General features: G+C 35.6%; 1 protein-coding gene across 1 annotated transcript in view; it reads right to left on the bottom strand.

Annotated features, from left to right (window-relative positions):
* Positions 1-23618, bottom strand: part of LOC150090396 (Fanconi anemia group D2 protein-like) — a 204939-nt gene that overhangs the window by 56910 nt on the left and 124411 nt on the right. Inside the window, exons 17-21 of the mRNA XM_090390299.1 lie at positions 14680-14811; positions 10621-10728; positions 7913-7962; positions 1926-1985; positions 19-211 (exon numbers count right to left, since the gene is read on the bottom strand). Of these exons, the coding sequence (XP_090246425.1) occupies positions 19-211; positions 1926-1985; positions 7913-7962; positions 10621-10728; positions 14680-14811 (543 nt within the window). The remainder of the gene's footprint in view (positions 1-18; positions 212-1925; positions 1986-7912; positions 7963-10620; positions 10729-14679; positions 14812-23618) is intronic.

Here is a 23618-nt window from a genome sequence, read left to right as displayed (position 1 = left end):
TTTTTAATATTCACTTACTTCAACTTTTACATCCAGTTCCCCTTTGTGAACAATACGTGACAATTCATCATAAAACAGACCTAAAGCTTCAGGTGAAAAAGCAACACTTTTTCTTATAAGTTGCAGCAGAGCAATAGCTTGGCTTTGTGCCTCTGTGGCAGCTGCTACTAAACTTTCAGAAGAAGATGGTTCTGCAGAGGCTCCATCACATCTGCAAGATAAAATGTGCAACACGAATCATATACCAGTAATGTTCACTACCTTCTAATTAGCAGTTTCCCTTTAATAATTAAAAAAATTATTATAGCAGGTTAGACCTAATTGGGACTGACCACTCTGAATAATTCCAATTCTGTTTATTCCAATAAAAAAAAAAAAAAAAAAAAGAGGAGTAAATTTTAAAACAAATCTCACTAATATTTTTCTTCTGTTTTTCATGCTAACAAATTTTTTCACTGATAGATGGTGCTACATGTTTACATTACTATGTCAATATAAACATGTTTACACAGATTTTTTTAAACACAACAGATGACACTGTACTTGGCTACAAGTATAAATAGCAAGCTACAGTATATTTCAGCCTCATTAACATTACTTCACATAAAATATGCAGTAATTTTAAAAAGATAAGAATAACAATGTTACAATGTTTATTCTCAATCTTAATCATGATAATGAATGTATCACTGTAAGACAATAATGCATTGTCTTACAATAATACAATAAATTTGCAAAAGAGCAAAATTCATGAAAATAGAACAAAAAAAAAGAAAATAGAACTCTGAATACCACCAAATATTTTTTTCCATGTCATAATTGAGATAACAGACTGCAAACACATTGTACAGTATTTCAAAATAGTTATGTCATTAGTCTTAAAAGATAAATAAATCACTTCACATTTGGATTTTACAACTTAATATTTCTAAAACAAAAGAACAGCTTTCTCATTAGCTGTAAGGCAAGTTTGCTTTATTGTTAAAATATAAAATAAACTGATCTTACTGATAATCTGATTGGTTTGAATAATCCAATTTTCAATTAAACAATATTCAGATATGTCTTATTGTAGTATTACAGCAAGACATATCTGAACATGGTTTAAATGAAAATATCATTGGTCACATAGTGCTAGGAAACCACAGGCTTTTGCTGTATTAGCTGTACAGGCTTTTGCTATCCAACCTTACTTTTGAATTTGCCTTATCTATTTTGCCTAACCCTACCTGCCTATGAATCTAATTTGTTCTAGTTATTAATTTGATGTCTTTTTTTTTTTTTTTTTTTAAGGTGCAGTCTCCATATCTATTCCCAGTATAGACTTACAATTTCCCTATACAGTAAAAAATAAGTTAGTTAATATATGCAGTGCATTACATTTCAGGTGTGTTTAATTTTTTCTTTCTTAAATTAATTAATTTCTTTAATTTTTTAATTAATTTTTTTAATATTTTTTATTTTTTATTAAAATTAATTTTTTTACATAACAATGCATAAGAAGCATGCATCACTGCCTAAAGCTAATAATACTACATTAAAACTACATTTAATCTACAAATTTCTTTTTTTAATCTATCAATTTCTTTTTTTAATCATCACAGTCAATTAGGCCTGTGTTACAGGCCTAATTGACTGTGATGCGTATACCACACAGCTATACAGAGAAACAGAATGAGCCAGTAAATGAGTAACTTATAATGGGGAATTTTAACTGTCCAGATGTTGATGGAATTTGTGGGTTGGTCACTCACACACTAGCAAGACTTTTGTAGATTTCTTGGATGACTGTTTTCTACAGCAGCATGTTAGAGAGGCAACAAAAGGAAGCAATACTTTTGATCTGGTTATCAGAAGTGATTCTACATGCATTCTACATGCAAAAAGTCCACTATAAATATTAATTAATCTAAATATGAAGTAACCTGCAAGGGGCCATGGCTTTAGCAGTCATCAGAGCTCCAATGATACCCATTCTTCTATATCTACAAAAAAAGAAATACATACCAAAATTTTTAATATATTTTTTTTCTGTTCATAATAAAATTTACATTAGATTTATATTACAATTCTTACACAGGACTAAAATGTTTTATAGGTTTTTAAAGTAATAATCTAAAAAAAATGGTGGTATTTAAATATCTTATTACTATGAAAAAAATACATACAAAATAACAGATTGTAAGCTTTATTAACTTAATAAAGAATTAATTTTTTTCTAAACCTATTTTTTACCAATTTTAAACTGAATTATTTGAATTGACTGAGTCCTCATGAAGATTTTCAGAAAAGGATTTTTATATTAAAAAAAAAGTGCACATTTAAAATACATCATTAACTTGCTTTTTTTTTCTGTCCATAAGCCCATATAATAAAATTTACATTCAAGTCTAAATTACAACAAATTCTGATAGAGGGACTTTATTTAAAAGAATGTCTACTTTTGAAACTAAACAAAATATACCCTTTGGAATATATGTCTAGTCAAAACATCAGGTAGCTTCCCCATTCATGGCAACTGCTTTCCCAGATGACACAGGTGCATTCCAGCAGGATAATGCACCCTGATACACTGCTGATATTGTTCAAGAGTGGTTCACCGAACAAGAAAGTGACTTCCAAGTGCTCTCTCATCCACAAAATTCACCACATAAGAATCATAAAACATCTCTGGGATTACGGGGATCAAGAAATCTGGCAACTGGATTCTCTACTACGGACTATCACAGATCTACAGGATGCAATTCTGGCAACATGGTACAGCATACATCTACATCCTACAATATTCATGGGCTTTACAGAGTCCATGTCCATTATTAGGTGGTCATAATGTTTTAAATGAACAGTGTATAGTTCCCTTTATATCTCAGTACTAGATGCCTCTGCCGACACAAGTCAGGAACTAATTTCTTAATATAGACAAAAAAAAAAAAAAAAACTTCTCATATTAGGATTAATATTGTTGTTGTTGTTATTTGGTTTTTAGGAGCATTAGCAACTAAGGCCATGTTGCTCCGGGGATATGCGGTGGTCATTCCCTGACCTTTCCACATCCTTCGTATTTGGTGGCTCACGGGCTCGAACCCCGGTCTAATCAAGAAGCGTGTGCTACGCACTGCTGTTCCTGCCCACCTGACTACGAAGGTGCCTAGGATTAATATGACATATGATAATCTTATACACCCGTGTGTGTTATGTCCATGAATTGTGTGTGTTGTCTGGGTCAGTTTTGGTGGATGAAAAATCATAGAATGGAGAAAAATACTTACTATCTCTGTATGAGACTGAATAACTCAGCCATAGAATGAAAAAAGCCAACAAAAGATCCTGATCATTGATGGAATTCAAACCCAGGACTCTTCTACATGATATGGAGACAGTGATTATAAACACTGTGCTACTTGAAAAGACCATTCCCAAATAGGCAGCATAACTAAACTTGAAACAATTTGCTCATGGGCCTGTTAAACTTGGACTCAGTTGTTTCAGAACTACACATCTCTATCATGCATTACTGTGGCTAATTAATTAACCAATCATCACCAAGGAGTAACAATATTCTAAACCTCATATTATCGACGATTTTTTTTTATTCTACATGAAAATAATAATAAAAAAGTTTTCTTTCTCCACTGAGTTTTCACAAACACTAACAGATATATTCTGCATAAGTGATTCACAAAGATGTTTTTGCACTTTTCAATTGTAAAAAGTAGTATTCCTTTCTGAGTCTACAGGTTTCTATTGAATGAAACTGCATTTTACAACATATACACTGAGTGGACAGAAATCATGGGATACCTACCGAGTAACATGTAGGCCCACCTTTCGCCCGGATAAGAGCAGTCACACAGCAAGGCACTGAGTCCACTATAAATTTAGTGGACGAAAAATATAGTTCACAAAAGCATGCCACAGGTATTTCCATCCATGCTTACTGCACTGCTGTCCATAATTCCGTCGCATTCCTGGATGGAGGATCCAAAGCTGTGATGGAGCTTTCCACAGCATCCAAAAAGATGCTCCACAAGGTTCAAGTCTGGTGAACAGAGAGAAAATCAGCAGAATGCTCTTTGAACCATGTTCTAGTCACCATGGATCTGTGGGGAGGTACATTATCCTGCTGGAAGAGTCCATTGCCCTGTGAATGCACGATGACCATAAAGGGATGCAAATGGTCTGCAAGGCTGGACACGTAACCTGTACTGTTCAGAGACGTCTAGACGTACCAGAGGTCCCAACATGTGCCAGTTGAACATGCCCCAGCCCATTACTGACCATCCACCTACCTGAACAGTTCCTTGTTGACAAGACGGGTGCATAGCTTCGTGGGGATACACACCCTCCCATCTGCTCAAAATTAATGGAAATGGGACTCATCAGACCAGAAGACCTGTCTTCAATCATCCAAGGTCCAGTGCCAATGTTCTTTCGCCCAGTTGAGGCATAAAGTCCTGTGTCGTGGTGTTAGCAATGGGACACTGGTGGGTCAGCGGCTCCCATAACCTATTGTGGCTAATGATCGCCTGATGGATAAACATGGTGAGTTAAACAACTTTGAAAGTGGAGATGTTTCTGGCACCTCCCTTGTTGAAGTCGGTGGTGATTTGTGCCACTATCGCTCTCCTGTTGGCTGAAACAATACGACACAGACGTCGACGGCCATATTTATCCACCACCTTTCTCCACCCACAGTGCTGTCCATGATGAGATGTTATTCCGGAAATGGCGTATTCCCGATACACTCTTGATACTGTTGAATGAGGATAGTGCAATTTCTGTACCACCTCAGCGATAGAATGACCCATGCATCGGGCATCCACTATCGTCCCTTTTTCAAAGTTGGTTAACTCACGATGTTTATCCATACTGACATTGAATTACCATTTATGTGAATGCGGTGTACCTATATACCTGCCAAGCGGTGGGTTCGTCCACTAGCAAGAGGGGTGATAGTGCTGCGTTGCCCAGGAACCAGGTATTCCATGAATTTTGCCCTTTCAGTGTATTAAGTGGACACATATAGTATATTATACTTACCAAAAAGCTGAATTTAATTTACTTATCCATTGTGGCTGATCAAGTACACTCCCTCATAGTGAATGCCTTTCCCAATGACACATTTGTGCCCCACCACGTACGTTGCCAGTATTGTTCAAATGATTCACTGAACACAAAAATGATTTCCAGGTGTTACCATGGCCACCAAAATTCTTTGGAAGTCTCTTCCAAAGAATTCTTTGGAAGAGACTTCCAAAGAATTCTCTTCAAATATCTCTGGGAATACACGGATTGACAGGTCCAGCATCTGAACCATTGCAGATCTCTGGGACGCAATCCTGACAACATGGTACAACATGCCTCCTGCAACATTCAGAGGCCTTATATAGTCCATGCCTCACTGTAAGGCAGCATTACAGGTGTCAAGAGGACATAGCCATTATTAGATAAGCAGTCATAATAAACAAATGTATGTCTCATTAACCCTCTCACTAAGATGAGTATCACATAAACAGTAATAAAAAATGTATTTTTTTATTATACAATTCAACAGATTTACACACTGGGTAAAATTATCCAGTACCACAAAATATTGCCAATATATGGACAATATTTTATGGATAATTTTACCCATTTCATCAGTATATAAGTATATACTGTGTATAAGTATATCAATTGCTTTAACAATTAAAGTAATCATTTTAAATTGAATTATAAAAGCCAGATTATGACAAGTCAGTATCATAAAATATTGCTAATCACAGTTTTATCATATTTGACTGAAGCAGAAATTTCAATAAATCAGCAATTATAAACTGAATTCCAAATAGCAAATGCTTAATGTACAGTACTCACCTTATACAACCTCCATGTCATGTTGTATAAGGTGAGTACCGTATATTAAGCATTTGCTATTTGGAATTTAGTCTAACAATCACGGTACAGTCAGTCCTCGTATAGCACGATAGTTGTGTTCCTGGAAACCTTGTGTTCCTGGAAACCCTCGTGCAATGCAAAATCGAGAAATATAAACAACAGGCCCTATGGGAAAAATAGGGTTAGGTGCCAACCACCCAAGATTGAACACACATTTGTATTGAGAACATTACCAAAAACAATAAATAATCATAATAAAATAGTTATGTATTTTATTACGACTATTACGTAATAAAATATTGCTAATTCTTTTGCTTCTATCATAAACAAACTTGTTTTTTGTTTGATTTTCTATCCAAACAGATGACAGCCGTTCCATCTCTTCCAATTCTTTGTGTCTTAATCTAATGGATTTTAATTACACTTTGAGTTGTTCCTGCTATGAAAGTTGTTTTTATTTTCTCTGCATTCTTTGTAATTCTCGGCGTTGCCTCATTTAGGCCTGTAGCACGTGCAATATCACATGGTCTTCCATTTCGCTCAAAGCGTTTCACAATTTCATATTTTTTCTCTATCGACAGAGGCGGACTGGCCATAAGCCTTAACGGGGAAACCATGGTGGGGCGGAAGCCGGTATGATTTTGGCCATAAATTTACGTATGAGGCCACTATAAATTTTCCCGGGTAAGAATTTTTGACCTAGTCTGCCTCTGTTTATCGATATTACTTTTCTTTTTCTCTCCAAATCTGCAGTGTCTTCACCAGGACGCTTCCTTTTCACACCTTTTAAGTATTTTACTCATTTTTAGGGAATAAAGCACAATTACAAAATGAGGAGGCACGCTTGATACTCATAAACAAAGCTGCGCGAGTGTAGCAACTGAATAAACAACACCGTAAAGGCAGAGATTAACACCTCACATTTTACTAAAGCACGTTTCTAGGGGTTACTACCATAAAACAATAAAAGCAATTTCCAGTTGTGTTTCTGCTAGTGGAATCTGTTATAAACTGGTAGTAAACTCGATCTAATTGCATTTGCAATTATACCGATAGCTGGAATTGTGTGGGTTTTTACGTTATTAAGGTGAAATGTGTTTCCCCTTCACTGATATAAAAAACAAATACATTTTCAGAATCTTCTCTTCATTCCTATCGTGTTGCGTTCGACTGCCATTTCTTGTAAACACAAAGGCGAATCGTGCATAAGCGAATTCGGTTCGTGTTATATAAGATATCGTTCCCCTATTTATAAATCGTGTATGATCGAATTCGTGTAGTGTAAACACGTGTTATATGAGGACTGACTGTATTTTAAGAACTCTATAATTTCTCATATTGTCAATTCCAAACTGTTATTGAGAGGGGGCCATTGTAGAATATGCATAATAAAAGGTAACAAAACGTTTTTTTTTTTTTTTTTTTTTGTAGTTTTTGGTGCGTCAGCTTCTGTGGCCATAACGCACCTCCCAAGGTTTTTTCAGTACTTTGATCCAAGCCTGAGGCGGGATTCGAACCCACGACCTTTGGGTTTCCAGGCAGGCACTTTACCCACCCGGCTAGCCCGGTCGGCAAAAAAAGTAATCTTTAAATATAATAACCTGGTTGCATATAGAACAGCTTTTGAGAGCCACACTGTGCTCAATTTAACACTCGCCCACCAACAGAGGGGAGGGGAAAAAAAGTCAAGGAGCTGAGAAAAGGACATAATGTGGTATTCATTGTTTTCACTTATTGCTTCAACTTCCAGAACAACCTTTCTCTATGCATTTCCTGAAATTACAAGCTTCAGAAATTACAGTCTGATGTTAACAATTTCATTCTAATATTGAAATCCTAAACTCATTACTAATACTAGAGTATTACAGGTACTAGAGTATTATAATATTACTAATACTGAAAAATATTTCGGTGTTACTTGTAATTATTTGTGTCTTCATTCATAAAATTTACTTACAATTCAACAGTTTTCTCACTTAAAAAATAAAAAGGAAAGTTGTGAATAGCATAAATTAAAAAAAAAAATTAAACTCACTTTGGATTGTTGTTGGTTAACTGCTTTCTTATAATAATATGCATATCATCCTAAAAATAGTAATACAAATAACAAAAAATATATAACTCATGATTATCAATGAAATTTATTTACCTGAATAACTATAAAATAAATATACTTATAAATTGCTATATAACTATATAATATTGGTGTAAATACACCATAGTTTACCCATAAATTTAATATAATGTATTTACACTGATAGTTAATTTCAACCCATAACACATTATGCCTTGTGCATTTAATCTTCAAAAACTTATAAATTGCATAACAATAAAATTGAGGTACTGTCTCTCTCTCTCTGAGGACAAAATGTATGCAACAATATCTGACATCACTGCTCCCATAGAAATTGTTACTTTTTCTCAACATGAAGTTTTGGGGTAAGTTACTGCAAAGTTTGAACAAAAATATTACTCAAAAATGTCTGTCAACCAAGTGTGACATAAAATATTTGGAATGGTGTCTTTATATGATAAATAAAATTGACTGGATTGTGGAGTAAAGAGTACACTTTTCTCTTCAAGGCAGAACTTGACAAATATTTGGAGTGAGTGGATGGGTAAAATAAGCGTTTTTTTTTTTTTTTTTTTTTATTTTGGCTGATGCTATATAAGCTTGCTTTCTTGCATCATGTGCCAATGCTAATGCTAATAACTAGAATCATTTCTACACTTTTTGAAAATGTCAGCCTTATGTTTTTATAGAGTACCATTATACAAGTATGTAACCAAAAATGAATAAAAATTAATTGACAGTCATAACCACTCACTTTTAATTCTATGGCACTATAATCGAAGCTTACTGAATTAATTATTTTGGCAAAAATATTAAAGCATAAAAAAAAAAAAATCTTCCCAATAAGAAATCTACCACTGTGGTCCCATTACCAGCATTGTACATTCCTTAAACAGCAGTTCACAACTCCAAAGTTTATAAATGAGGAGCAATTCATCTATACATACTAGAATACCCATGGCAAAGATTTCACCAAAACTGTTTCAGAGAAGAAGTTGAGATTAATATTGAAGTTAATTACAAAAACCTTTCCCTGGGCTCCCTTTGCTATTAGCTAAGGTGTCAGTGGGGCGGACTTGGATAAAATGCAATTTGATAATTTTTTTGCATGAATGACTATATCGTTCTTTAAAAAAATTACAATTATTGCACAAAAATTATCTGGAACTGCTATGTAAAGTTGTCTATGAACAAAAATGGCAAATTAAGTCTGAACCTGAGATTTGTTGATTGTGATGACAAAAGCTAATAAATTAACTTACTGTTTACTTCAAAGTAAACAGTAAGTTAGTTTCACTGGGAGCTATATCAATTCGTGGTATTTGAAAATTGGTTAGGAATCAGGTCAAAAGCTTGTTTAGTCTTTGGGTTATTCAAGTTCAAAGAGCATTCCAGACAGAGGGACATAAGAAAATTATTATACAGCTAATAGTATACCAAGAGGCTGCATACCAAAAATAAATATTTTTCCTCAAAAAATGATCATGAAATTCATGAAAGCTGTGCATTCTAAACAACTAAATTTAAAACTTTTTTTAAACAACAAATTTTAAAAGAATAGAATGTTTATTGCATGATATAGTTAGTTTGCAGTTGAATTCTGTGAGCAGTGAGTAGAAAAAAAAAAAAAAAAAAGCTGGTTATGCAAATTATCAAAATTAATCAAAGTTGAATATAAAAATTATATTCAACTGTTGACATTCTGACCATCTTGCAGTATTATGCCAGCACTCTAACCACAATTACAAGCAAGACAAGTCTGATTAAAAATTTAAAAATGTCATAATTAGACATAACACAACAAGTGCTTCTACATAATTTACACTACATTGCATCAAAATCAGAAAAAACTATTTGGAAGATAAACGCAAATGATTCAAACTAAGACATTCTTAGCTCCTTATTGCTGATGCTTTCAAGCTGCGTGAATATTTTGAAAAATAAGATACCAAAAAATCAAATATCATAAAATAGAAATTACATACAAAATTTGTCCACCATGGCCTTAAGCCATCAGGAATGACAAAATGTTCATTCAGTGGTGGGAAACCATTTCTCTGCCTTGAACGTTACCAAAATTTCTGACTGAGCCATCTCGGAGATAATTTTTTCCAATGGTTTATAAAATGTAGTCTGAAGGAAACTATACACCTTTTGGTGGGGGGAGAGTCAAAGCAGAATTGGATAGCCACTTTATGGTGAATAGGAATAATATGAATAATAGTTTCGTTTTTTTGGTTTTTTTTTTGGCAGTTGCAGAAAAATCCACTTCCTTTCATCATTTAGCCTTTATAATACTAAATACACCATCTAAACTCTATACAGTTTCATTTTGGCTATGAATTTTTAAATATTTTTAAATAACTTAGAGAATTCCTTGAATATGGGTATCCACAAATGTTTCCTATCATGATGCTAAATGTACATTTAATTTTCATATGCTTCATGATCTGGTGATGACACAGTCACCACAATGTGGTGACTGTGACATCATCAGATCATGAAGCTGTTTATCCTAGAAATATCCCAAAAATTAGATCACAATTGAAAAAATAAAAAACATGGAAAAATTACATACATGTCCTTAAGAACTTTTCCTTGTGTTTGCAAGACATCAATGCAATAAACATTTAAGCACAATGAATGATATTTCTGTATATATAAATTACCTGTAATAAAGCTCCTTCACGACTTCCCTGATATGCCAGAAAACTCAGCATAGAATACACTTTTCTGATTTGATTTAATGTAAGACTCTCCAGATGATCAATGAGGGTCTAGAATTAAAAGATAAATACCAAATTTGACGCAATCTTTTATATATATCAGCAGTAGCTAAACTTTATGATATTATAGCTGCATATCATAACCTCAGAGGTTTGAGAGCCACAGTAAGATGTGACCTGGGTAATCATGATCAATAATTTCAAAATTTATTTTTATTTATACATTCATATATTTATTTTTATTTATACATTCATATATTTATTTTTATTTTATACATTCATATATTTATTTTTATTTATACATTCATATATTTATTTTCATATTTATTTTTATTTATACATTCATATATTTATTTTCATATTTATTTTTATTTATTCATTCATTCATTCATTCATTCATTCATTCGCTAATTCTTTCATTTTTCTTTTTAATTAACACGAAAATAATTGAACTACTAGCTAGTAGAGACTTTGTGTGTTTGCCCTTGGTTGTGAGGCTTTTGAAATCCAGTTGATAGTTTGTGAACACACAGCTGCCACACTTACAAGATTTATTAGTGGTACACCAGCATTTTCCAATGTTGTATCAAGTGTATTCTTGATATTAACACAATGAGTTTATTCTTTAAGCACTTTGACTTTCACAGTTACAACTGCAGAAACATAATGAATAAACACACAGCTAACTGTGGATTACCTCAACTGTCTGTGGATTTACCAAGAGCTAAATGAAACGTTATACAGGTTTTTAAACTAAATAATTTTTCAACTTCCTTTCAAAATCCTTACTGATTTCAAAAATATGATGCTCTGTTGTGTGACACAAAATTGCACTATTAATCTGTGAAGTTTTGAATTATTTGGATCTAAACATTTAATAATTTCCTTCATATTCTTCTTAATGAATTCTCCTTCAGCATATGGAGGTTTAATATGAGCAATGCTCCACAAAAATAACAAAACTGGCTTTGGTTGCAGTAGCAACTTTCTTTGCTAAAATGTCTGCTAACATAATCAGCAGTAATGCCTGTTGATTGATTATGTAGGCCAGACTTTAAAGAATTAAGCATTTTTTTTGTCTGTAATTCTGAATTAAGAGGATATTTCATCAAAAACCGTGCATGATTTGTCTAATAATGGCATTTTAAGTTAGTAATTTTATAATGAGCAAGGGATACACTGCAGATAAGATACAACGGTTATCCAAATATATCAATGAATACAAAATTTTTTTTTCTTTTAAAAGTGGAAAATTTCAACTTCCTTTCAAAATCCTTACTGATTTCAAAAATATGATGTGAGTCAGTGGAAAATAATTGTGATGTTATGTGAGTCAGTGGAAAATAATTTGCAAATGTTAGGTGCAACACTGCCACACAAAACATGGTGACAGATAAAAACAGCATCATAACACAGAAGCATAATAACTTGTCGTAAGACTGATGAGTGTGAATGAGCAATATATAATGGGAACTATGTAGGCAAGGGTAGCACATGGCACAGAAATCATTAAAAACTAAAGTAAATAACACGACAGCACAAGCATCAAGTTTTATGAAATTTCATTTACAGGTAGTTCTTGACTTTATGAGTTAATTCATTCCTAGCGCATTCTTGTAAAGTGAAAACTCATAACATGGGAATTCATTTCCCATAGATGTTAAAAACAGGGGTTATGTTCTCAACAATGAAAGTTGACCATAGTAATGTTAAATAAAGGTCAACAAAATAATAGTTTATGCTTAAACAATCATTTATTTATCCAAAGAAATGAAAACATAGCCTTTAAAATCAAGCAAATTATAATAATAAAGAAATTATTTATGTCATACAAACGTTAAAGAATGTTTATTCTTCATGATGAATAAACATTCTTTAACGAATGATGATGATGAAGATCATGTTTGTTTATGATCTCACATTTTGTTTCCAATGTTATTCCTCTTCACTGTTTATTTTTATTAATATCACTCTCTGTTGTATTACTTCATTTTAGCAAACTGTACAGTATTAATAAGCAGTATAAATTTTAAATAAGACAACACAGCAAAAATGAAGAGCAACACAACCAATCTTTGTAATGTCAGCAAGGTAACTGCTTTATGTTATGTGAGTCAGTGAGACGCTCTCGACTGAGCGCTGCCTGAACAAACAAATGCACACACAGTAGTACATATAGCTGTACAATACTACAATAGTACATAGTATTGTATAGCTAAGGACGTAGCTTGAAATGCTGTATTTATGAATGTTTAGCATTTATTTATTGCAATTAATGTTTATATTTTCAATTCAATTAAAGAAATATAAAAATTATCACTTTAATGAAAGTCAGAAATTTAACAAAAAAAGTACAACTAATGTTTTTTTTTTCTGAATTAAGGATTTAAATTTTTTTCCCCCATTTTGTTCCTCTACTGCCTATAATGTTAAAAAAAAAAAAAAACACTGACATCCCAGTTTTCTTGGCAATATAATGTATTGATGTTTTACAAACAATCAGTTAACAAACAAATATGACAATCTGTGTATCAAACAGCTAATCTGAGAATAATCAATTACTTGAACACTTAGAGAAGTGATATGAACAATATTATGAAAAAATGTAATTACTATGACACTATAGTAATTGAATTTTCATAGTCCACACATTTTTCAAATACTGTTTACACAGGTGCTGCTTTTATTTTAGTATTTAGTATTAGTAATGGCCATAGGGTGCAAGGAAGCCTAAGGCTAATGCTACACCAGCCAAAAAAAAAGGAATAAAATATCAATAAAAAATTAAATAAAATAAATAATTAATAAACAAAAAGAATTCAAAGGCCAGCCTCTACCACCCATGTAGGTAACTTATTCCAGTAATTTATAACTAGCTCAGCTCATATATTTTTAATTGTTCTTATTACTAGTTATTCCCAAATTACAAAAATTCAAGAAAATGTCTTCTTCTTCATATATATCATCATCATCATCAGCCATTTTCAATCCACTGCAGGATGAAGGCCTCTCCAGCAACTTTCCAGTTCCTTCTGTTTTGAGCACTGGCCATTCATTTACTACCCACAAACTCATGAATTTCATCTATCCATCTCCGCCTTTGTCTTCCAGGTTTTCTTCTAGCTCCTCTTGGGTACCATTCTGTTATTTTCTTAGTCCATCTGCCATCATGTCTCCGAGCTATATGTCCTGCTCAAGACCATTTTAGTTCTTTAGTTTTGATAAGAATGTCCTTTACTTGAGTTTGCTGCCTAATCCATGTGTTTCTCTTCTTATCTAACAGTCTGATTCCCAATATAATTCGTTCCATTCTTCCCTGTGTAGTTCTCAGCTTCTCTTCCATTCTTTTGGTGAGTGCCCAAGTTTCACTTCCATAAGTCATCGTGGGGAGTATACATTGGTTCATTATTTTACGTTTCAGACAAACTGGGATATTGCTCTTCAGTATGTGACTATATTTCCTGAATGCTATCCATCCAAAATTTATTCTTCTCTTGACTTCCAGCCATTTATCATTATTACAGCTAATAACTTGTCCCAGATAAGTATATGACTCCACCTTTTCAATTACTGCTCCTTCAATCATAATTTTCCTTTCTGTGGCATACTTGTTCATCATTACTTTTGTTTTAGCCATATTCATCTTTAGTCCAAAATCCTTACTAACTGTGCATAACTGATTAAGATTTTCCTCTAATTCTTTGGGATCGTGGCTTATGACCACAATGTCATCTGCAAATCGTAAATGGTTTAGGTACTCTCCGTTCACATTGACTCCTTTCTGCGACCAGTCTAATCTTCTGAAAGCTTCTTCAAGGGCAGCAGTAAACAGCTTCGGAGATATTGTGTCTCCTTGTCGAACCCCTAATATCAGTTATATATATATAACTGATATTAAATATTAAATCAAAATTAATGCCAGTAGCATGGCAAAACTTTTTTTATTTTTAACTACTTCATTATGCTAATATATATATATTGTATCAGTGTTTACATACATACCTTAATAAATGTTCCAAAACGTGCCATCTTCTCTGTTTGGGTCTTCACCAAGAACAATAGTGTGTCCAAAGAAGCATCTACCTCTGCCATTACTCCACTGCCAGCATGAGTAAGTAGGCTGCTGACAATTTCCTGAAAAAATAAACAACATATTAATGAATTTATTCTAAAAAAATACATAAATCCATATGCTACTACAAACTATCCTCTCAAATATAGAAAAGAAAATCCTTCTAAAGGCGTCTACTGAAAAGCTAACAGAGTTTTGAGAAAAAAAAAATATATATATATATATTTATATATATATAATATATATATATATATATATATATATATATTGAGGCAGCTAACAACAAAGTTGTTAGCTGCCTCAATAAATTTTCAATGTTCCACAGCAAATCATTTGAATTTATCAAAATCATCAGTGACATATGAAAACATGGAAGATCAATCAGCCTATTGATCTTCCATGTTTCACAGCCTATCAGACCATGATTATACGTGATCTGGTAGGCCCATGAAAAAAGAAAGCAAGCTTCTGGGCTGTAACAATTTTTAATAAAATTGAGTAATTTTCATTTCTGCTTAGATACCTGAGTGAAATATAAGGTTTTTGTTTGTAGTATTATGCTTTAAAAATTGAAAAGACTTTTTTTTTTTTTATATAGAACTGTATTTTTACTGTCCTCCATCAGCTATGGAGCACAGTAGAAAAAGCCACTATTCTCCAGAATTTACTCATTAGGGTTCTCCAGGAATTATTAGTGTAATTCCTGGAGAACAGCAGATCTGCATTAATAACGATAATTTTAACCAAAAGTGCAATCATATAATAATATCGGGATGGTCGTTACTTGTTGCATATGCCACATCTCTTTGATCTCCTGTCTTAGTTTGGGTACTTCCTGATTTTTTTCTCATGGGTTTTCTGAAGGTTGCCAGTGTTGGGTACCACTATGTCAATCAGATAGGTAGCCTTGTCCTTCTTTGTCCACAAGGTTTATGTCTGGTCTATTGTGCAGTATTGTCTTATCCATTATTATGGTGCAGTCCCAGTACAGCTTGTGGGTTGGGGTCTCTAGTACTGCCTGGGGTTTGTACTTGTAGTACGGTACACTTTCTTTCATCAACTGGTATTTCCTTGCTAGCTACTGATGTATTATCCTGGCTACCTGGTCGTGTCTATGAGTGTACGCATAGACAAGACTGGGTGATCACCTTGCATCCCATGGTGTGTTGGATCGTTCCTGAGTCCAGGTGGCATCGTCAACATGTGTCATCATCGGACACTCTGGGCTCCTTGGCGATGTATTTTCTATAGTTTCTGATGTTGATTACCTGGTCTTGGATGGCGAGCATAAATCATTCATTTTCAGGGAAGATACGAGCGGGACGGTCTTGCCCAAGGTTCTTCCCATTGGACGCAATTTTATCTATGTGATATTGATTGAGGACGTGATATTGATGGATGATGATCATTGTAGTGTCTACCATGGAGTGTCTGTGTCTTCTTTGCCTATCTTTCTAGCTTCATAGTAGTAGTAGTAGTAGTAGCGGCATGTGATGCAAAAAAGCAAGTGTATGAGCTTATGCAGCATCAGCCAAAAAAAAAAAAAAAATTTCACACAACCATTCCCTCTAAATGTTTGTCCAGTTCCTCCTTAAATTTCTTTAACCTATCAACTTCCACAACAACAGATGGAAGTTTGTTCCAGCAATTAACCACCCGCTGGCTAAAGGCAAATTTCCACACATCTATTCTACATCTGTCTTTCCTTAATTTGAATTTATGCCCCCTTAGGTTTGTAATCTGAACAAGTGAAAGAATCTCATCAGAATTCAGCATGCTCAACCCATTCAAGGGCTTATACACCTCAATCAGATCACCTCGTAGGTGCCTAGTCTCCAGCCTCTGCAATTTGCAGAACTTAAACCTCTCTTGGTAAGAGCATCCTTTCATTCCCCTCACCAATCTTTCTGCCCTTCTCTGTACACGCTCAAGCAAATCTACATCCTTCCTAAAATGAGGCCTCTAGACCTGTACGCAGTACTCAAGGCGTGGTGCCTTCACTGCCTTATACAGAGGGACAATCACCTCCTTTTCCCTGCTAGAAAATTCCTATATATCATATTTGAATTTGATCCTATTTGAACAAAACCCCACGGCTGACTTCAGGTGGTTGGAGGCTCTTGATCATCATTGTCCTTGTCTTTCTCATGATATCCTCCAGCTCAGTATTAGTCCAATCTATGACCACGAAGGAGTATGTTAGCACTGGGACTGCATAGGTGTTTATGGCTTTAACTGTGTTCCCTCCGTTCAGCTTTTCTTTCAGAAGGCTTCTGAGTCTGTGATGGTATTTTTCGGTCAGGCAGACCTTAATTTCCTTGTGCTGTAACTGCTGGGTCATTCCCTGCCTCATCCCCAGGTATTTGTAGGCCTCTTCCTGTCATGGCTTTGATCTCTTTACCAGTCTGCAGCTGGTAGTTTCAGTTGACTAATTTTCCCTGGTGTAATCGGTGGGCCTTGCATTTGTCTAGACCAAATTCCATCCTAATATCATTGCTGAATTCTTCGGTGATCCGGAGTAGTTGCTGGAGTTGCTTCTCAGTTTCCGCATAGAGCTTGATGTCATCCATGTACATCAAGTGGGTGAGGGTGACAGGTTCTTCCTTCTTTCTTTGAGGTTATACCCATATTTACTGCTGTTGAGCATGGTGGATAGTGGGTTAAGTGCTGGACTGAACCCCAGTGGTGTCAGGGCATCTCCATGAAAGATTACTCTCCTAATGGGGATTGTTCAGGTTGCGATGTTCTCAACCTTAATTTAGGTACTCCAATTTGCCATCGTTTCTCCTAGGAAGTTTGTCACTATCGGATTGACTTTGTAGATGTTCAGTGCTTCTATTAGCCAGCTATGAGGCACATAGTCAAAAGCCTTACGGTAATCAATGTATGCTGTGTACAGTCTGCGGCGCTTCTTGTAGGCTTTCTCTATAACCACAGCATCTATGGTTAATTGCTCCTTGAATCCTTTGCTCAGCCACTTGCATCTTTTCTGCTATTCGGCCATTATGTTTGGCTCTCCAGTTGGTCTGATATCCCCTTGGTTATGCAGCTGGTCAGGATCTTGTACAGCGCTGAGAGGCAGGCGATTGGTCTGTATTTTGCCGGGTTTCTTGTATCTTCGTCTTTAGGCTTCAGATATGTGATTCCTTGAGTGAGAAACTTTGGGATTGTCTCTGGGTGCCTTATCATTCAGGTGAACTGCTCTGCAAGGTGCTTGTGTGTGCAAATGAGCTTCTTGTACCAGTAGTTGTGGATGTTATCTATTCCTGGAGTTCGCCAGTTGTGAGTTCTTGATCTTCTGTTTTACTTCTTTCCAAATCTCCCACTCTCTCATTTCTTGTACGTCCTTGGTTTTCTTGCGTTCTACTTCTATCCAGGTGGCTCAGCTGTTATGTCTTACTTCCATGTTCCATATGTTTCCTCAGAACTCCTCAATCGTCTTCTGCTTGGATGCTCTGTTCCCTTCTTTCTCATCTTCTCTGAGACTCGTGTAGAAGCCACTTTGGTCCTCATCGAAGATTTGGTTGTTTATTTTCCTCTGGGAGCTCTCTTTGTATCAGCGTAGTCTCTTGCTGAGTGCAAGGAGATTCTGCTTCAATGTGTCCAAGTATTCCTATTCTCTGATTTTTTGTCTCGTGTTTGCTGTGGACACTGTCTCTCTTGAGGATGCTGTTCACTTTTCCAATTAATTTTTTACTCCTATTGCCCCGTTGGTACTGGGTCAATTGGCCTATCTTGACTCTTAATTCTTCTATTTTCTGCTGAAGTCTTCTTTCCCAAGCTGGCGGTTCCTTCTGTTTTCGGTTCTTCTCCTGCTCTCTCATTTCTCTTCCATTAATCCTAGAGGCTGCTATGGCAGCACAATACGTGGCTGTGTGGATGGCCTCCAATGTTGCATCATTGTTGTCGAGGTAATGCAGTATTATTTGCCGAATGAGGTGGTCTGTGACTCCTCACAAGTTTCTATTCGGCCTCTGCTTTGGTATCATGTGAAACTTTGTGGGGTCCATTCCTTCGCATTCTGTTAGGGCCTTCCACTAGGCCTCTATTCAGGATATCATAACCTTGTCTCTTTCCATTTCAGCTGCTGTGGGTTTTATTTCTCCTTGCTCTTCCTCCTCTGGTTCGGTGGTGATATGTTCTTCCTTCTCTGGTTCCGTATTTTATCCTTTGTTGTTGATCGCTCATGTCCTGCATGATTTTTTCCAAGATTACAGGAGCTATCAGATTCTTCGTGACGATGGTCCTTCTCAGGTCCACTATTCGGTGACCTGAATATCTGGGAATCGTTCCAGCCGCTTGGTATGTTGTCTCACCCTGTAAGTTGTCATATCGGTCTCCAGCTTCGTCATTTCATAGTATGCTTGCATGATGTATGTATTCATTTCGATGTTCCACTTCATGCGTTATTATTAATATTGTTACTCTTATATTATTTCTCCCTGATTGGGGGATTCCACTCCGTGACGGGTATTGCTACAACGTACACAGGGTGGTTGTAATGTCTGGTGTTACTGTTGGTCGAGGAAATCTCTGACTATCCTACAGGTGTTCAGGATTGTGAATTTCTGGAGTTCCTTGTAAGTGTTTCTCTGGGTGACCTATTGCTGCTAGGCTGCTATGTAGAGTCTTTGGCACCATACCATGGTGTCAAAGACTCTACATAGCAGCCTAGCAGCAATAGGCAGCTTATAATAATAATAATAATAATTATTATTATTATTATCATTATAAGATTCTTTATTAATATAAATAGTATACATTCGTGATTCATTACACAGATAACCAGAGGAATCTTACAATACATTGTTTATACAAGTGAACAAACACAGAGATAGAGTTAAGCTACATTACATAGTATGAACCAGAGTTGTAATACATTCTACGTTGATATCGATATTTGTAAAATAATAAGAGAAGTTTACCTCAACATACTTTTTTATTTAACGAGGCCAAAATACTTTGTGTCCAAGGTAATTATACGCAACTATTAATTGCAGAAACCGTAGAAATTAAATTACACAAGAATTCTGTTAATGTTCGTCGGCCATATCTGATCTCCAATTTGTGGGCTTTTACGTGCATGCACGAAGACAAATAATCCCTATTTAAGTTTCATGCTCACCCCTATTCGGAAATTTTCATTCCTGTGATCACGACATATGGTCGAAAATTGTCAGCTTCAGGAAGGAAAATTGTTTTGAAATTTTTTCGTTAAATTCTTTTAATTAATTTTCTTATTTTTAATTGCGTTAAACTGATTTTTAGTTGTGTTAAATTGATTTTTAATTGTGTTAAATTGATTTTTAATTATTTGTTACTCTAATGTAAGATTTTCGATTTTTTTGTTTTAATTTCTGGAGAGTATCATACGGAAGTGTTCTACATACTATATTAAGGTAAACTTCTCTTAATATTTTACAATTACAAAGTTATATAAAATAACGAATAAAGATTAAAAAAAAAGTAATTAAAACGAAAAAAGGCTGAGTTGGGCAGAACATAAAATAACATCACCAAACTAGGCCTGGCACTTACACAAATGTCCTTTGCAAACAGAAAGATAGGCCAAGATGTCATTGCAATATGCCTTGTCAATAGACCATAGGTTGATGTCGATGTTGAGAGTGTCAACAGTCACATTTGAAAAATGTCTCTTGAAATTCTGTAACCTTAAGGAATAAAGAATTTTACACAATGAAATGACTTATAAAATATTGTAAAGGAAAACTTATGCAGTGAAGGTTCCAAATGAGATACCAAATGCAAATTATAATAAATTTGCAATATCACTCAAGACACCAAACAATCATTGTCAATGATTTGTATTCAAGACACCAAAAAGCCAATATCAGTGAGTTGTATTCAACTGAACTGAAGGTTAATTAATTGATCAGTTGATTAATTTTTTAATCCTTTTAATCAAAAGGATTCAAAAATTAAACACACAAGACATATAAAATTCCAGTGTTCACTTCACCTTATCAAAAGTTGTTGAACATTACATGTGCCTTAACCTGATACTAGTTATAAAGAAAACAAGCACTGGCTTCATGGCTGTCCAAAAGATTATTTTTAAAATGGTTCCTCCAAATATTTTGAGTTTAGGATTTAAGCTTTGATCTGTTTGTTTGCTTGTTTGTTATTTGGTTTTTAGGAGCATTAGCAACTAAGGCCATATTGCTCCGGGATATGCGGTGGTCATTCCATGACCTTTCTGCATCCTCCGTATTTGGTGGTGACGGGCTCAAACCCCGGTCTAATCAAGAAGCATGTGCTACGCACTGCTGCTCCTTCCCACCTGGCTACGGAGGCGCCAAGCTTTGATCTATGACCCTGAAGGAGTACGTTAGCTCTGGACTGCATAGATGTTTATGGCATTAACTGTGTTCCCTCCATTCAGCTTTGCTTTCAGCAGGCTTCTGAATCTCTGATGGTATTTTTTGGTCAGACAGACCTTAATTTCCTTGTGCTGTAACATTAGCATTTAGCATTAGTAGAGGCATTTGATGCAAGAAAGCAAGCTTATTCAGCATCAGCCAAAAAAAAAAAAAAAAAAAAACCACTTCCACTTCACCCCTCTGTTCGTTCAAAATACCTGTCCAGCTGAGCCTTAAACTTATTTAGGCTATCAACCTCCACTACACGGGATGGAAGTCTGTTCCACCAACCAACCACCCGCTGGCTAAAGGCAAATTTCCGCACGTCTATCCTACATCTGTCTTTCCTCAATTTGAATTTATGCCCTCTCAGGTGATTATTCTGAGCTAGAGGAAGAATCCCATCAGCATTGAGCATGCTCAAACCATTCAAGGCTTTATACACCTCTATCAGATCACCTCGCCGGTGCCTAGTCTCCAGACACTGTAATTTGCAAAACTTAAGCCTTTCTTCGTAAGAGCACCCCTTTGTTCCATTCACTAATCTTGTTGCCCTTCTCTGTACTCGTTCCTGTAGCTCTACATCCTTCTTGAAATGAGGCCTCCAGACCTGTATACAGTACTCTAGGTGTGGCCTGACCATTGCCTTATACAAGGGAATAATCACCTCCTTATCCCTGCTGGAAAAATTCCTGTATATCATTGACAATACTCCATGAGCTACTCTTGCAGCCCGTCTGCACTGCTCAGAGAACTTCATATCTGCCTGCACAACCACCCCCAAGTCCCTTTCATTCTCTACCACTGTCAGTGTAGTACCACAGAGTTGATACGTTGCTCTGGGGTTGCTGTTTCCCATGTGTAGTACTTTACATTTGTCAATGTTAAACTTAATTTGCCACCTCTCAGCCCATCTGCTCAACCTTTCCAGATCCTGTTGCAGCAGCATAGTGTCAGTAGTGTCCTTGACAACCCTGCCAACTTTGTATCGTCTGCAAACTTGGACATTAAGCTTGATATACCATCATCAATATCATTTATAAATACAGAAAACAATAATGGACCCAACACTGAGCCCTGAGGGACTCCACTAATAACTTTAGTCCACGATGAGCAGTGTCCATTGATTACCACTCTCTGTCTTCTCCCCCTCAACCACCCCTTTATCCATAGCAGCAATTTGCCTCCAATGTCACACTGCTCCAATTTGTGTAGCAGTCTTCCATGTGCAACAGTATCAAAAGCCTTTCTAAGATCCAAGTATATAATATCAAAGCTATTCCCTGCATCCAGTTCTTTTGTGACTGCATCATAGTATCCAATCAAATTGGTCAGGCAAGACTTCCCCTTAACAAAACCATGCTGTGTCCGAGCTATAACTGAAGTCTTGTCTAAATGATCCTGCAGTGCTTCTTTAACCAGTGCCTCCATTAATTTTCCTGGAACAGAAGTTAAGCTCACAGGTCTATAATTACTTGTGTCAGGCCTTTGATCCTCCTTTGTGAATTGGGGTCACATTTGCACATTTCCAGTCTATGGGTACCTCCCCTGAGTCCAAGGAAGCTCTCATAATTATGGCTAAGGGTTTGCTTACTTCCTTTGCTGCCTCCTTTAATATAACTGGATAGATCCCATCCACCCCGGGTGCCTTTCTTGTGTTTATCTTCAACAATTTCTCCTCCACTTTACTCCCAGTTATTTCAAGATTCTGTAGCTTACTGCTAGAGTTGAATACACCTCTGGCATTCCCCTCGCTGAATAACTCCTCATGTGTGAATGTCGATGCAAAATATTCATTTAGTTTGTTAGCTACCTGAGCAGGATCATCAACAGTTGACCCATCAATATCAAGTGGACCAATCTGATTCATCCCCTTCCTTCTAGAGTTTACATAAGTAAAGAACTCTTTGCTGTTTTTCTTTGCATCCCTTGCCAAGGATTTCTTGTAATCTTCCTTCGCCTGCCTAACTTCCTTTGTTACTTGGTTGCATATCAACTTGTATCTATCATAGGCTTCTGTGTCATGTGTTAATTTGTAAGTATCCCATGCATTTTTCTTCTCTGCCATATGCCTCATTAGTTCATCTGACATCCATTTTGGCCTAAACCTTGAACAATATTTCTTAGTTGGTATGTAAAGCCTAGTAGCTTCCAAGATAAGTTCTTTGAATGCTTCCCATTTTGAATTTGCTGTTGGTAACATCATCAGTTGGTCCCACTGTATAGAATTTCAATACTGTCTCAGTCCATCGTAGTCGCCTTTACGGAAGCAATAACCCTTCCCTTTACCCCTAATGGTAGTTACCTCTTTGAGTAAATCCCACTTCAGCACACTGTGATCACTGCCACCTAGTGGTTCATTTATCTGCAGATTCTTAATGCATGAAGAATCACTGCTGATAATCAAATCAAGAGTGTTACTCCCTCTAGTTGCCTCCCGAACATGCTGATGTAGAAAACAATCATCCAATAAATCCACAAAAGCCCTG

This window comes from Mastigoproctus giganteus, chromosome 2 (genome assembly GCF_048544385.1).
Source record: "Mastigoproctus giganteus isolate SK-2022 chromosome 2, ASM4854438v1, whole genome shotgun sequence".
Lineage (NCBI taxonomy): Eukaryota > Metazoa > Arthropoda > Arachnida > Uropygi > Thelyphonidae > Mastigoproctus > Mastigoproctus giganteus.
This window is presented reverse-complemented; position numbering and strand designations above follow the sequence as displayed.